Source organism: Acomys russatus, chromosome 22, assembly GCF_903995435.1.
Source record: "Acomys russatus chromosome 22, mAcoRus1.1, whole genome shotgun sequence".
NCBI lineage: Eukaryota > Metazoa > Chordata > Mammalia > Rodentia > Muridae > Acomys > Acomys russatus.
This window is the reverse complement of record NC_067158.1, coordinates 1,899,461-1,912,628: the sequence shown is the minus strand read 5'-3', so window position 1 is coordinate 1,912,628 and position 13,168 is coordinate 1,899,461. Positions and strand designations below refer to the sequence as shown.

General features: G+C 43.9%; 1 protein-coding gene across 2 annotated transcripts in view; it reads left to right on the top strand.

The window, feature by feature from the left end:
• Positions 1-2,669: 2,669 nt before the first annotated feature.
• Positions 2,670-13,168, top strand: part of Efemp1 (EGF containing fibulin extracellular matrix protein 1) — a 60,988-nt gene continuing 50,489 nt past the window's right edge. The window contains exons 1-4 of one of the 2 annotated variants that reach the window (XM_051164832.1): positions 2,670-2,829; positions 3,992-4,081; positions 12,133-12,181; positions 12,320-12,706. In XM_051164832.1, coding sequence (XP_051020789.1) covers positions 4,001-4,081; positions 12,133-12,181; positions 12,320-12,706 — 517 coding nt within the window. In that variant the 5' untranslated portion in view covers positions 2,670-2,829; positions 3,992-4,000. Of the gene's footprint in view, positions 2,830-3,951; positions 4,082-12,132; positions 12,182-12,319; positions 12,707-13,168 lie in introns of both variants that reach the window. The other variant, XM_051164834.1, reaches the window with a different exon arrangement.

Genomic DNA, 13,168 nt, shown 5'->3' with positions numbered 1-13,168 from the left:
CACTGGCTCTCAAAAGATAGAGGAAACACATTGAAAGGACAAAGAGAAAAATGTTAGGCTTGTGTCTGACAAAGGACTGGAAAAAAAGATGACTGAAAAGCACTTCCACAGCTAAGCAGGCAAAATCAATAAAGAAATTGTTAAAAATGGATAACATATTTAAAAGAAAGTTTTATCAACAGACAAATGAAAACTGCTGTGTTATAGACATGAAAGAAATGTAATATGAAATTTCACAGACACAATTTAGTCACCAGAAGAGAGAGTGTTACAAATGTCAAGTAACAAGTGTCAGTAAAGTTACAGAGCAAAGCAGGACTGGAAAATAAAATACATTGTATCCTTTGCTTATAACGGTAAACATACAATTCTACTCCTCAAGCATTTACCTAAAAGAAAATGTATATACCTACTCAAAAATTCTAAATGAATAGCCAAAACAGGTTTATTCATAAACAATCCTAATATTCATCAAAAAGCCAACAGAAAACTTAAGGTATAGCCACACAATGGAATGGCATGCTGTAATGAAAAAACAAACAAAAATCAAACAATGAGCTTCTGGGTCCTTAACAAGGGCCCGTCTCAAAAACTTGCTGAGTGAAGGAAACCAGACCCAAAGCAATTGTACACTGTAAGATTCTCTTCCCAGGGACTTCTGACAGGACAGCTGCAGGAGAACAAAGGTGCACACAGAGAGATCAGTCAGGGGGCTGTTGCAGTAATCCAGATGGAAAATTCTAAGTCAGGATGGCTGCAAAGATGATGAGAAATGGTCTAGTTCTGGATCTGCCTCAAAGGGGGCGTCAGCATAGTTTCCTGAAGAACTGAATGCACTATGGGTGAAGAAAAGGAATGGACCTGGCTAGATGTGAGGGCAAAGAGCGATGAAATTCCTGTTGATTGAGATGGGGGAGCTGATGGGTGGAGCAGGCTGGGGAAGATGATGAGGATGGACTGTGTTCAGTCTGAAATGCCCATCAGACGTCTAAATAAAGGCAGCAAACCAGCAACTGGGCGTACAGGATGATCTCTGGACTGCAGGTACATGATTGGGAGCATTTTACCTGATTGCTCCAAAGAAACAGCTGAAGAGAGTTTAAATAAGCAAACACATAGAGAGGTGTTTTTATTGTACAGAAACAAAGATTAAAATAAAGAAAGGCTATTTGGGGTCATTGATGACTAGTGGGGACAGGGGACTTCCTAGAAACTTAGTAGAAAACATCTATGCTACAATGACCAAAGCCTTCTGGCCATCTGTCCCTGTCCAGTATTGGGTAGCTTGTTATCACACTGGCAATGTCTCCTTAACCTACCCACCCCAAAGACAAAGAATTGGCAACCACCTGACAGCTGCCATCCTATAGTCTCTACCACCTTCCCACTTCCTCCAGGTCTGCGATCTGCCTCTGGACAGTTAAGTCCTTCCGGCCACCAAGTTAGCAGGTTCTACTGCTGCTGAAATTGCATGTGGTAATTTGGTTCTTAAAAGGCGCACCTTCTTGGTAGCCTGCTATCATTCTTCTGAGTGCCACCAGGCCTCCTCATCCAGGGGATGTGGTCAAATATGGGGCACCAGAGTTCATGTGAAAGTCAGTCTCCACTCTCCACTCAACTGTGGAGAATGTCTTGTCCATTGGCTAGATCTGGGTAGGTGTTCGAAGTTTACTGCACGTATTGTCCTTGGCTGGTGCCATAGTTTGAGCAGGACCCCTGGGCCCAAGAAGAGACTTGATACCCTATGAGCATATACAGGGGGAAGAGGACCCCTCAGTCACAGTCATAGGGGAGGGGAGTAAGGGGAAATCAGGAGGGAGGGAGGAATAAGAGGATACAAAGGATGGGATAGCAATTGAGATGTAATATGAATAAGTTAATAAAAAGATTTTTTTTAAAAGCCACACCTGCAGCCAAAGGAACTGCCTGACCTAGGATTGGAGACACTCTCAGAGATAGCTGCGATCTGTGCGGTATGACTTGATGAAGTAGAGAAAAAACTCTCTCTTCAGATTCCTGAAATTCCACCACTATTATGAAAGACGCAACCAAAATGCCTGACTTAACTTTGGATGAGCAGTATTCAGGAGAAATGAGAGACAGTATATGAGAAAGGAGAGGAGTTGAAAGACCAGCAACACTACACTACACCACACACATACACACACATACACACACACACAGACACACACACACACACACACACACACACACACACACCCAGGCAGGTTGGGCATGAACTCAAGCAGGCATGTGTTCCATTTGGCCCACTTCTACACCTAATAGGCCCAGAAATGAACACATTAATTCTCACCTTTCACCATTTGAGGAATCAGAATACACCCACCCCCTCAAAAACAAAAGCTAAAATGAAAAGTAAAGGACAAGCTCTGTGAATAGCCTTAATTTACTCTCTCAGGAATCACTTGCTGAGATTTAAAAAAAAAAAAAAAAAAGCCATTTTTGTAGAGCCTAAAAAAACTCCTTGAGAGTGATATTTAGACACTGTGTCTCAAATCCCTGTAAATCAAGGGACCAAGGGGCCTATTGCTGAGGACAACTACCCCCACTCCTACTCCCACCCCTACCTCACCCCACCCCCTACCCCAACGCCTAGAGGCGCGCTTTCCCGCGGGCTCGCAGCTTGGGCTGGGCTCTTGCCCCTCCCTCTCTCTCTCCTCCGCCCCCCTTCACCCAACTTCTCCTCCCTTTCTCCTCCTCCTGTGGCTGCTGCTGCTGCCAGACCTCGCCAGTTCAGACCCACCGGGCTACCCTCCCCTGAGCACTCCTTCGCTGCCGGGGCAGGAGAACTGAGCGGCGCCCCCGCAGGTAGGAGCCCCAAACCGAGGTCGCGGGTTGCTCACTGCAACCGCGGGGGCTGCACCGAGGAGAGTGGTGGGGTGACCCAAGACCTGTCCCCGACTATGCAGCCCGACACAGGAGAGGGAGATGGAGGTTCGGGTCTGGGAACACAATCTGTCAGCCCATGCCAGTACTTGGGTGACGTCTGTCTCTTGGGATGGGCAGAGTTTGCGCGCTGACTACCCACCCTGAGTGCTTTGCTGGTGGCCACGGTCTCTACGTTCAGTAACTGGTGTGAGAGATTTGAGAGGCACCTGGATTGCCCAGTGGCAGCGACTCCGCTGACTGGCGCCTTGTTGCTTACACCTAAGAAAGCAGAGCTCACTTCCCTGCAGGCACCAGTCCAGACACCCCCAAAACTAGTACCCAGTCCTGCAGTACGGTCTGATGTGCAGCCCTAAGAGACTAGACCCTGTGCACGGCACATTCTGAGACCTGAGAACGAAGGAACAAGGGATCAGTGACTTTGAGCTGCTGTTCTCCGAAGCCCTGAGCTTGGAAAACAAAGTTGGGCACCAAGAGAAGGGAAGGAAAAAGAGCTTTAAGAGTGGGGATCAGAGAAGTCGTCCTGAGGAGAGTGAAAAGCTCTACAGGGTCTTGTATCAGGAACTAAGAGATCATTCCTCAGGTTGTGTTTGGGTGTTTTGGACTTTTTTTTTTTTTTTAAGGGGAAAAAAAGTCTGAGGTCACATGATTGGTTCGCAGGTATTTTTGCAAAGCTGGGCAGGGAACTTCACCTTGGGGTGGATACTTTAAGATTCCTGAGAACAGACAGATGCTGGCCCATTTCTACCTCCTCAGGGCCAGGAGGGTGCATAGTGGTCCTTGGAACTGATAATATTCTACACCCTCTTTTTGATTCCCCCTTTCTGAGGCCTAATGCATGGGAGTGGTATAAATACACACTGAGCAACCTTGGTGCAGGATGGATGGAATGCAGGAAATATAATCTGCTGTAGCTCTCCTCTTGTCCTGTGTGTTTGGTGGCTGGAGTAGGGCTGAGAAATCGGATTGGAAATTGGGTATCTCTGGGCTCCCCATCCTCCCTTTCTTGCCAGTGTCCTCACTGATAAAGTTGTGGTTTTCCAGGCAGTGGACACTGAACATCTCTTTGTCCTGTCCTCCTTAGAGAATCAGGATGTTGCAAACGCTTTTCCTAACTATGCTGACTCTGGTGCTGGTCAAGTCACAGGACATGGAGGAAACCATCACATACACGGTAAGGGGAGATGGAATGTGAGATAAGTGTACTGAGTGCCAGTCTACAATACAAGCCTTTCCCTCTCTCTGCAAGTGAAAGCAGGCAGTACTCTGTGAAGCCAAGTGTATTAAACAACACTTTACTATGATTCCAATTTAGGATTTCTGATAGCCTGCCCTGGGTCCTTTCAAAGGTGCACTTAGATCTCCAGATGAGATGGGGCCAAAATAGAATGATTTATGCAAGGCCAAAAATGAACTTTTAAAATTCAAATCTGTGTAAGCTACATGTTTCTAAACCAGTCAATGAATTGATGGATCTGAGTGAGGACTCTGGGAGCTTGGGTACGTGAGATGAAAGCACTGCACACAGAGTGACACTCAAGTCATACGAGAGTGTATCACATAAGCACACATCTCATCTGTGCCTGTCTTGGGGGTGGTCTTTATTGGATTCATGGAGGCTGTCTGTCTGTAAGAACCCTGCAGATAGTGTAACTGCTACCAGGATACAGCATTTGCTAACGTGGATTTAAAATACCCTGGGTTCATCCTGGTCTTGCAACTTCTATTTGCATCTCTGGCATTTCTGAGTCATAGCTGATCTATTAGTTCCCTCAGGATAAACAGTTTTGATAAAATATTTAAAATACCATCTGGCCCCTCCCACTGCCCAAGAGAGACGCATGAGGAGAGAGGAGAACAGGGTGCACCTTGCTGTGATGAGGCCTTTGTTCCTTCCTCTGTGTTGTTTTCTAACTCTCAGCCAGTGTTGTGAGGTGAATGACATGCGTCCTGGGTGAGTGTATGAAAAACATATTTTTCTACTTCTTTCCAATTTTTAAAATTAAGTAATCCTACTCAAAAGAATGCAAATGCTTTTAGAATAAAACTCAGAAGTGAGCTAATATCAATTACTAATAATAAACATTATCTCACTTTTGCATCATGTTATCCCTGGAATATTATAACCCACTCAGCAGATGTTCCCTTCTGCTGTCCAGAGCAACTGTAAATAGAATCATTTAGTGAAAATAGTGTGTAAATTTGCATTAAAATAAATAAAGTGAAAGTGTGTGCTGTTTATCTTCACGTGAAAGTGTTTTGTTATTCAGGCTAAACTAATTACCTTCTCAGTGAGCCAGGATTAAACTATCTACATTTGTATTCATCTAATAAAAGAGTTAACTCCTTTTTTTTTTTTCAGAGACTCTGTCCTGGAACTCACTATGCAGCCCAGGCAAGCCTTGAATGCATGATCTTTCTGTCTCAGTCTTCTAGGAGGATATTATTGCTTTTAGAATTGCTTATCTCATACTGCCTCCTTTTTCCAATCACCTAAATCTTATTTGTTTTGAGTAGCATGTGTCCATGTGGGTTAAGCCCTACAGTTTCAGGATTGTTGCTATGAAGACCTTTTTTTTGTGTGTGCTAAGAGAGAATAGATTAAGTCTATTCTTTTTAAAAGCTGTGTATGCACATTAACTGTATTCTTAACCATCTCGGTGTGAACATACATATGTTTGCATCCTTGCAGCCAAGTGAGAGCTGAGTGACACTACCTTGGTAATGGTGGAATGGGAGAATAGAAAGGTTATCCACTTGACTTAAAGCTGTACAGCCTGCAAGTAGGGGAACTAACTTCAGTCTGGGCTTAATAGTAAAGCCAAATTAAAATGCAATAATGCAACAGGCTTAATATCTACAACAAACTGCAAGTCTTCCTTGCTTATCATGCAATTATTGAAATGAGCTGCCATCTTGGCACATTTTGAAAGACTGGTAGCTACAAAATAGACGATCTTATGTTGCCCTTTCATATTAGAGATAGGGTTCACTAGCCTAGTGGACAGATATCTACGTAAGCAACTCTTTCACTATCAAAAGACATTTGGGTTATTTGTTCACTGAGACAATTCAGCCTTCTATATCAGGGAAGATACTATTGAAAACTACAAAGCTTTTAAAAAACATTATCACAGAGTATACAAATCACTAAAGAAATAGAATAGGCAGAGGTGGTTAATGTTGGTGCTAGTATAAAGGAGAATAACAACGCTGGCTCTTGATAGAGGTTCTGAGCTCAGGTTGTTCTAGGAAGGCCTGGCATAGCCACCAAGACAATCCCGGGAGGTGATCAGGTGAGACAAGTAGAGTGAATGGGGAAGGGGGCTGTACATGTCTGAAGTCACTGTGACTCGTAGGTAGGGAAGCAAACCTGACTAGTGTGCCTGCTCTTCACAGAATGTGAGCATAAGGCATCTGGCCTCTTCCTGAGGCCAAGAAGGTTTGTGTCAATATGGTAACTATGCAAATGGAAGAGCGGTCAGAGTTTGAAAGAAAACAAGTGGAGACATCAAAGCTGATTCCACTGGCTCTTGCATAAGGCAATGGTGGCAGCTTAAATAGTGCTGGGAAAACCAAGACAAATTAGTGTAAGGGATAATATGAGTTGAGTTTTCAGCATGGTAGGTTTGGGGTGTCACTAAAACAGCTGACTTGACTTCAGTGCCTGCATCAGCCAGGTACTCCCCACGCATCTACTTGGATAATTAGTTGTCATTTGTAGTAAATGAATTTGCCTACTTTGCTTCTTCAATCTGTCTTGGAGCATCTTCTTCACTGTGACTTTCTCAGATGTCACTTGATCAAACTGTTTCCTGAGCTTAAACCTTCTGCAGCGTCTTCTCTCGGATGTTTCTCAGTATGTACTCTATAGGAAGCCGCATGTACATTGTGTTCCTATCTAGGATGGCAAAGTCAGATCCATGAGAGCTGAAGAGTCCCGTTCAGGCAGCAGCCCAGGTGATTCGCAGGCCCAATGAAACCTGGGGATCCTGACCTTCAGGATAGATTCTAGTTCCTTACTCTCAAGGGCGCAGTGAAAGTAGCTAGTATGGGTTCAGGGTATGAAGAAGATCCTGAGGCAGAAGGCCTTTCTGTGTAAGAAATGTAGACAGAAGAATAGCAGCATGGCAGAGGCTCTGAGAAAGTTTCAGGTACTGATGCCATAGACAGACAGATAGACAGACAGACAGACAAACAGACAGACAGACAGACAGACAACATGGTGGAAGCTCTGAGGAGTACTCAAGCTCATGTGGCAGAGCGGGCAAGGTCCTTTATATGGCAGGTCTCAGCAGGGAGGGGCTGCCATGCCATGTGGTTGATGAGTACTCCACAGTCCATACACAGTACATTGTAATGTAGTCAGCCTGACTCGGATTCATTTTACAGAAGGCATGCGAAATTGAGGGTAGACTCTTGAGAATGGGGCTAGATACACATTAAGTTTATGTGTACCCATCATACAGGGTGTGTTTCTTGTAACCCCTGTTTGCTTAGAATATTTTAGTCTAGGGCCTGTATACAAAATGAACTGTGAGGGTACAAGGATACACAGTTACAGAGGCAGCAGCTGCTCTGAGTTCTAATATCCCCAGCCTTTTTATTTATATAAAAGGAAATAGTGTAACTTTCTAAAGAGGGCTTTGAGATACTAGGCATCATGTCCAACCTGGCTATCTTATGATGATCAGTGAGGTGCCATGCATTAGAGAAGCTAAGATAGCCGAGGACATAGCTTTTGCCTTTGGTTTGTCCACACTCACTGTTGATGTGCTTGACAACACAAGTATTACTTGTTGAAGTTGTAGTGACACAGGTATAGCTTTTGAGAGAGATGAAAAATATTGTTCCTTGTGTCACATTGCCAGGAAGTTCATTCATAAAATCTGACGGAATCCAGGCAGGATAGTCAGGAACATGAGCCTTCAGGAGACAGAGGCAGTTACCAAAGCTAGGAAGGAAGAAATTCCTGGATCATGTTAACCAATTGGCCATCGTGATCTGTTCTGGTTTTTGTCCTGTCCTCAATACCTAAGGTAACAGAAGTACTGTGTCTCATATTAAAGTAATCAAAAACATAGTACATCGTGAAGTCCAGATACTAAATGAAGGAAACAGTTGCTCTAATGTATCCTAGAAAAGGTAATTTTAAATCTTCATTTATTCCCAACTGTAGTAAATTGAATCAAGACAGAAGAACAGTAATCTAAGTGGTCAGGCACAGTTAATATTTTTCTTCTTCTTTTTTAATTAGAAAAAAGGGTTTTTTAAGTTTTTTATTGTTTGTTTGTTTGTTTCTTTGTTTTGAGATAGGGTTTCTCTGTGTTATCCTAGGCTGTCCTGGACTCACTTTGCAGACCAGGCTGGCCTTGAGCTCACAATGATCCACCTGCTTCTGCTTCCCGAGTGCTGGGATTAAAGGCTTGCAGTACTATGCCCAGCTTAAAAAATTAGGACTTGGCTCTAAGACTCTGGATTAAATTATAGGTATCCCACAAACAGAGTTTCTTTAGGAAGATTTAAAATAAATTTTGGCCAACTTCAAATTACATGTCTTTTATCCTTCTCTCTCTCTCTCTCTCTCTCTCTCTCTCTCTCTCTCTCTCTCTCTCCTTTGTTTATTCACTTTACATCCTGGTTGTAGTCCCATCCCTCCTCTCCTCCCAGCACCACCCTCTCTCTCCCCCCTCCCCCTCCCTATTCCTCAGAAAAGGGGAGCTCCCCCTTTCCATCCACCACAGCTCATTAAGTTGCATCATGTCTGAACATGTCTTCTTCCCCTGTGGCCTGGCAAGACAATCCCGCCAGGGGGGGAGTGACAAAAATCTGGGAACAAAGTCCATGTCAGAGATAACACCTGCTCCCCTTACTAGGGGACCCACATCAGGCCTGAGCTGTCCATCAGCTACATCTGTGTAGGGGGCCTAGGTCCAGTCCATGCATGGTCCTTGGTTGATGCTTCAGTTTCAGCTGGGTCCTGGTTAGCTGGCTTTCTTAGTCGTCTTGTGGAGCTCCTGTCTCCTCCAGGTTGTTTTTTCCTCACCACCACTCTTCTGCAAGACTCCCTATGCATTACCTAATGTTTAGCCATGAGTCTGAGCATCTGTATCAAAGCACTGCTGGGTGGAGCAAAGGACAACTCTGCTAGGCTCCTGTCTGCAAGCAGAGCAGAGCATCATTAATAGTGTCAGGGGTTGGCTCTCCCCCATGGGGTGGGTGTTGGGTTGGGCCAGGTATTGGTTGGAGACTAAGTCAGGGTAGGCTCCTGGGAGAATATGGGGGGGTGACTCTAGCAGAGACTCCTAGTAGCAGGGGCCATAGACACTGATGAGGACTCCCTCTAACTAGACAAGACTCCTAGAAGAGGGAGGACAACACCAAACCACCCACAGAAACATGGACCCAAAATTTACGCTGCCTGCAAGATGTACAGGGAGAAAGATAGAGCAGACATTGAGAGAATATCCAACCAATATCTTTTCTCCTTTTCAAAGACAAGGATAACATTTAGGATTTTTAAAAGCTGTAAACTTGGTCCAAGTAAGGCAAGGGATCTGAGTAAGTAAACAGTTATATCAAAAACATGATTAAATTGAGGACACACTATGATTTTAATCTATAGCCTTAGTGTTCGGACTATACCAAGCTAAATTTTAAATATCTCCTACATAAAACAGTACTAAAAAGTATGGAAGTGAGAGTCTTTTCTCTAGGCTGTGGCTGCAGTGGAGGTGTGGGGTCCTTCTTGTGACTAACGAGATTGATTGTCCTTGCTTCCAATGCTTCCTGTGGGCTTACTGTGAAAACTCACATTTGCCGATGGTAGTGGTTGCTTACATTATGCATCTAGAGGACTGAGGGTCATATTTATAGTGAAATTTGTATAAGGGGCTCAACTTGTAAATAAATTTAACTATCTGTCTGCCAGAATAAGTCTTATAATACGTTTGTAACTTAGGAATATCTCAGTACAAATAACAGAATCTTTCCTAATGTTAAGATGGTAAGTATCCAGACAGTGAAGGCTTCACTCAATAAGAAAACAGGCTTAGTATCTGGAGAAATCTAAAAATCCTTTAGTGAGATGATAAAATAAAATCCTTGGGCAGTGAGGTTGCTCAGCGGATACAGGCACTTGCTACCATGCCTGACAACCTTAGTTCAGTCCCAGGCTCCACATGGTAGAAAGGGAAAACTGAGTCCCAAAGGCTGTCCTTCAGCCACGGCACACATGAGCCAAACACATACACATAACAGAATTAACTAAATAAATCCCTAACCTAGCTTTCATAAATATTATTAAGAAAAAAAATCAACACTTAAGGCAGTTGGAGGCTGGGGAGATGGCTCAGCACGTGCTATGCAAGTGTAAAGGCAAAAGTTTGCATCCCCAAAACCCACATAAGTGCTTGGCGAACATGGCAATCTCTCCGTAATTCCAGCCTTGGAAGGAGATGATGAGGGATTTCCCAGAGCAAGCTGGCTGGCGAGTGCGACTACCCATCTCAGGGAACTCTGCATTTGCCTCATTAAATAAGGTAGAAAATAACTGAGATAATCCCTGGCATCAGCCAGTGCACGCACACACACACACACACACACACACACACACACACACATACTGGCACATGTACAAACTTAAGACACATACATGCATACCACACACACGTGAAAAATAGCAAATGCCTAAGGAAAACTTGTGGCTATAATTAGAGAGAGAAAACTAGGCGTTAATTTTATTTCCATGCTTTGAATTTTGGGCATAGTACTTATAACTAAGTTTTAACTACATTATAACATTTTTTCAGAAATTTTCCATATAAAATCTATTTTATCTAAAGACATTTCCCATTTTTAGACTTCATTATCAACTACACATTTTATATACATAACTTTTGTGTATTTTAAATTATATATTATATATACATTTATATACATAATTTTATATTTAATGGCTTTTTATATTTAATTTTTAATAAAATCTTGCAAACAACTATCTCTCAAATGAAAACTTAACAAATAATGTTTGAGATACAAAAAACATGCACACTGTGGCCTGAATATCTAATGCACCTAAGTACAGACAACATGGTGACCACCCTCAGCATACTGTGAAGGAGAAGTCACATTTACCATGTGACCATGCATAGGGGTCATTGTAAATGTCCCTGTATGTCTTTGAGCAAAAGCCTTCTGGGTGCAGCAGATAGATGCCATAAAAGGTAAAAACAAAGTGGGCAATAAGGCTTTTTAAGCTTAGCTAGTTTAGGGCAGTAGAGTCCAGACTCAGGTCAGGGAATGTCTGGCCTAGAACCAGAGTTTTAGAAAAAAGTCAACAGACAGGGGGAGCTCCTGGAGAACCCCAAATCCTCACCAGAGGAGAACAGTGTTGGGATGGAGAAGTCCCCAAAGGACGATCTGTTTCAATGGTAACACCTTCTGAGTCACTGTAATGAATGTTCTAAGATGGGGGTTCAAGGAGAGATACTGAGACAATTAATAGAACAGCTATTATCAGGCATGGCTAAGGCTCTAAGATTCCAGGCCACAGTACCATAAGCAACACAGTGAGGGCTCTCAGGAGAGCTCAGGCCCACATGGAAGAGTAAGAGAAAGTTTCCAGGCCAAGCAGTTGATGAGTGGTCTACAGTACAGTCAAGCTGTCTCTGATTCCCACAGGGCAGTGGGAGTGAGAGGGGTTTCACATAGGCTTGGGGGAAAATGTGTGACCTAGAGTATACCGAGGGCATTTAGTTCATTTGTATCAAACTTATGGGGTGTGTCCTAGAAAGCCCTGATAGCTTGGACTCCTTTAGCCTGAGGATGGAGAGAAAGCTACAGGTGGGCAGAACCAGAGCTGGGCTGGGTTCCAAAACTCAAACACTCAGGAAGATTTAGAGATGCAAATACTTGAGATGGGAGAAAATGGGGAGCCCAGTTGGTCTTTTTTCAGTCTTTGTTTCATGAAAAATTTAAAATACAAAAGGGGCAAATTAAAAAAAAAAAAAGATCAATCAGAAATTTCAGGGAAAAGAACTACAAGAAGATGATGACGGACAACTGGTTTGAACACACTGAGGACTCAGGCCAGCTGATAAAAGAGATGGGAGGGTATAGAACTGAGCACTCCTCTCAATTCCCTAGGATTCCAACCACCACAATAAAGCTCTTAGGGAAGCCATGTTTTGTCATCTGGCTCCATATTTGATGTTTTCTTTTCAGCAATGCACGGATGGATATGAGTGGGACCCTGTAAGACAGCAGTGCAAAGGTAAGCTCACTTCTAAGACTTCTTACCCTTGACCAGCCCTCTGTCTCCGTCTCGTGTGTTGCTCTTCTTATCCCATGTGTGCTACCCAACACTCTACCCTCTGAGAAGACTGCTGACTTATTTTATCACTGACCACAGATATTGATGAATGTGACATTGTCCCAGACGCTTGCAAAGGTGGAATGAAATGTGTCAACCACTATGGAGGATACCTCTGCCTTCCTAAAACAGCCCAAATTATTGTCAATAATGAACATCCTCAGCAAGAAACACCAGCTGCGGAAGCATCGTCAGGTGCCTCCACCGGAAGTGTAGCTGCCAGGAGCATGGCAGCTAGTGGTGTGGTCCCTGGGGGTGGCGTCGTGGCCAGTGCCACTGCAGTAGCTGGCCCTGAAGTTCAGACTGGCCGAAATAACTTTGTCATCCGGAGGAACCCAGCTGACCCTCAGCGCATCCCTACCAACCCTTCCCACCGGATCCAGTGTGAAGCAGGCTACGAGCAGAGTGAGCATAATGTGTGCCAAGGTGAGCATGACTTATACTGACAAGAAATTTCTTGCCCAAGGGCACCTCCCAGCAAGAATGCAATAGCTTCCGACATGGGGCACAGTGCTAAGTGCTTTGTCTGCAGTAGCATAGCTCACCATTACAGTAATTCTAAAAGTACTTGCTCTCAAAGTCATTGCTGTTTTACACATGAGGAAGCTTATGCCTCAAAAACTTCATCAGTGGTTCCCAGCCTCAGCTGCTCTATTTATAGTCACCCAGGAGCCTTTTAAAGCTTCTCGGTGTCCAAGCCACACCCTTGCACAATTAAATAACATTCCCTGAGGATGAATTCCAGGCATCAATACTTTTTAAAGCTCCCAGTGTGGTTCCAGTATGCAGCCAAGTTTGAAAACTGGAGGTCACACAGGTGTTAAGCACAGAGCTGGCTTTTAAACCCAAGCCAGAGGTGCCAAAGTCACAGCTGTCAGTAGAGGGGTG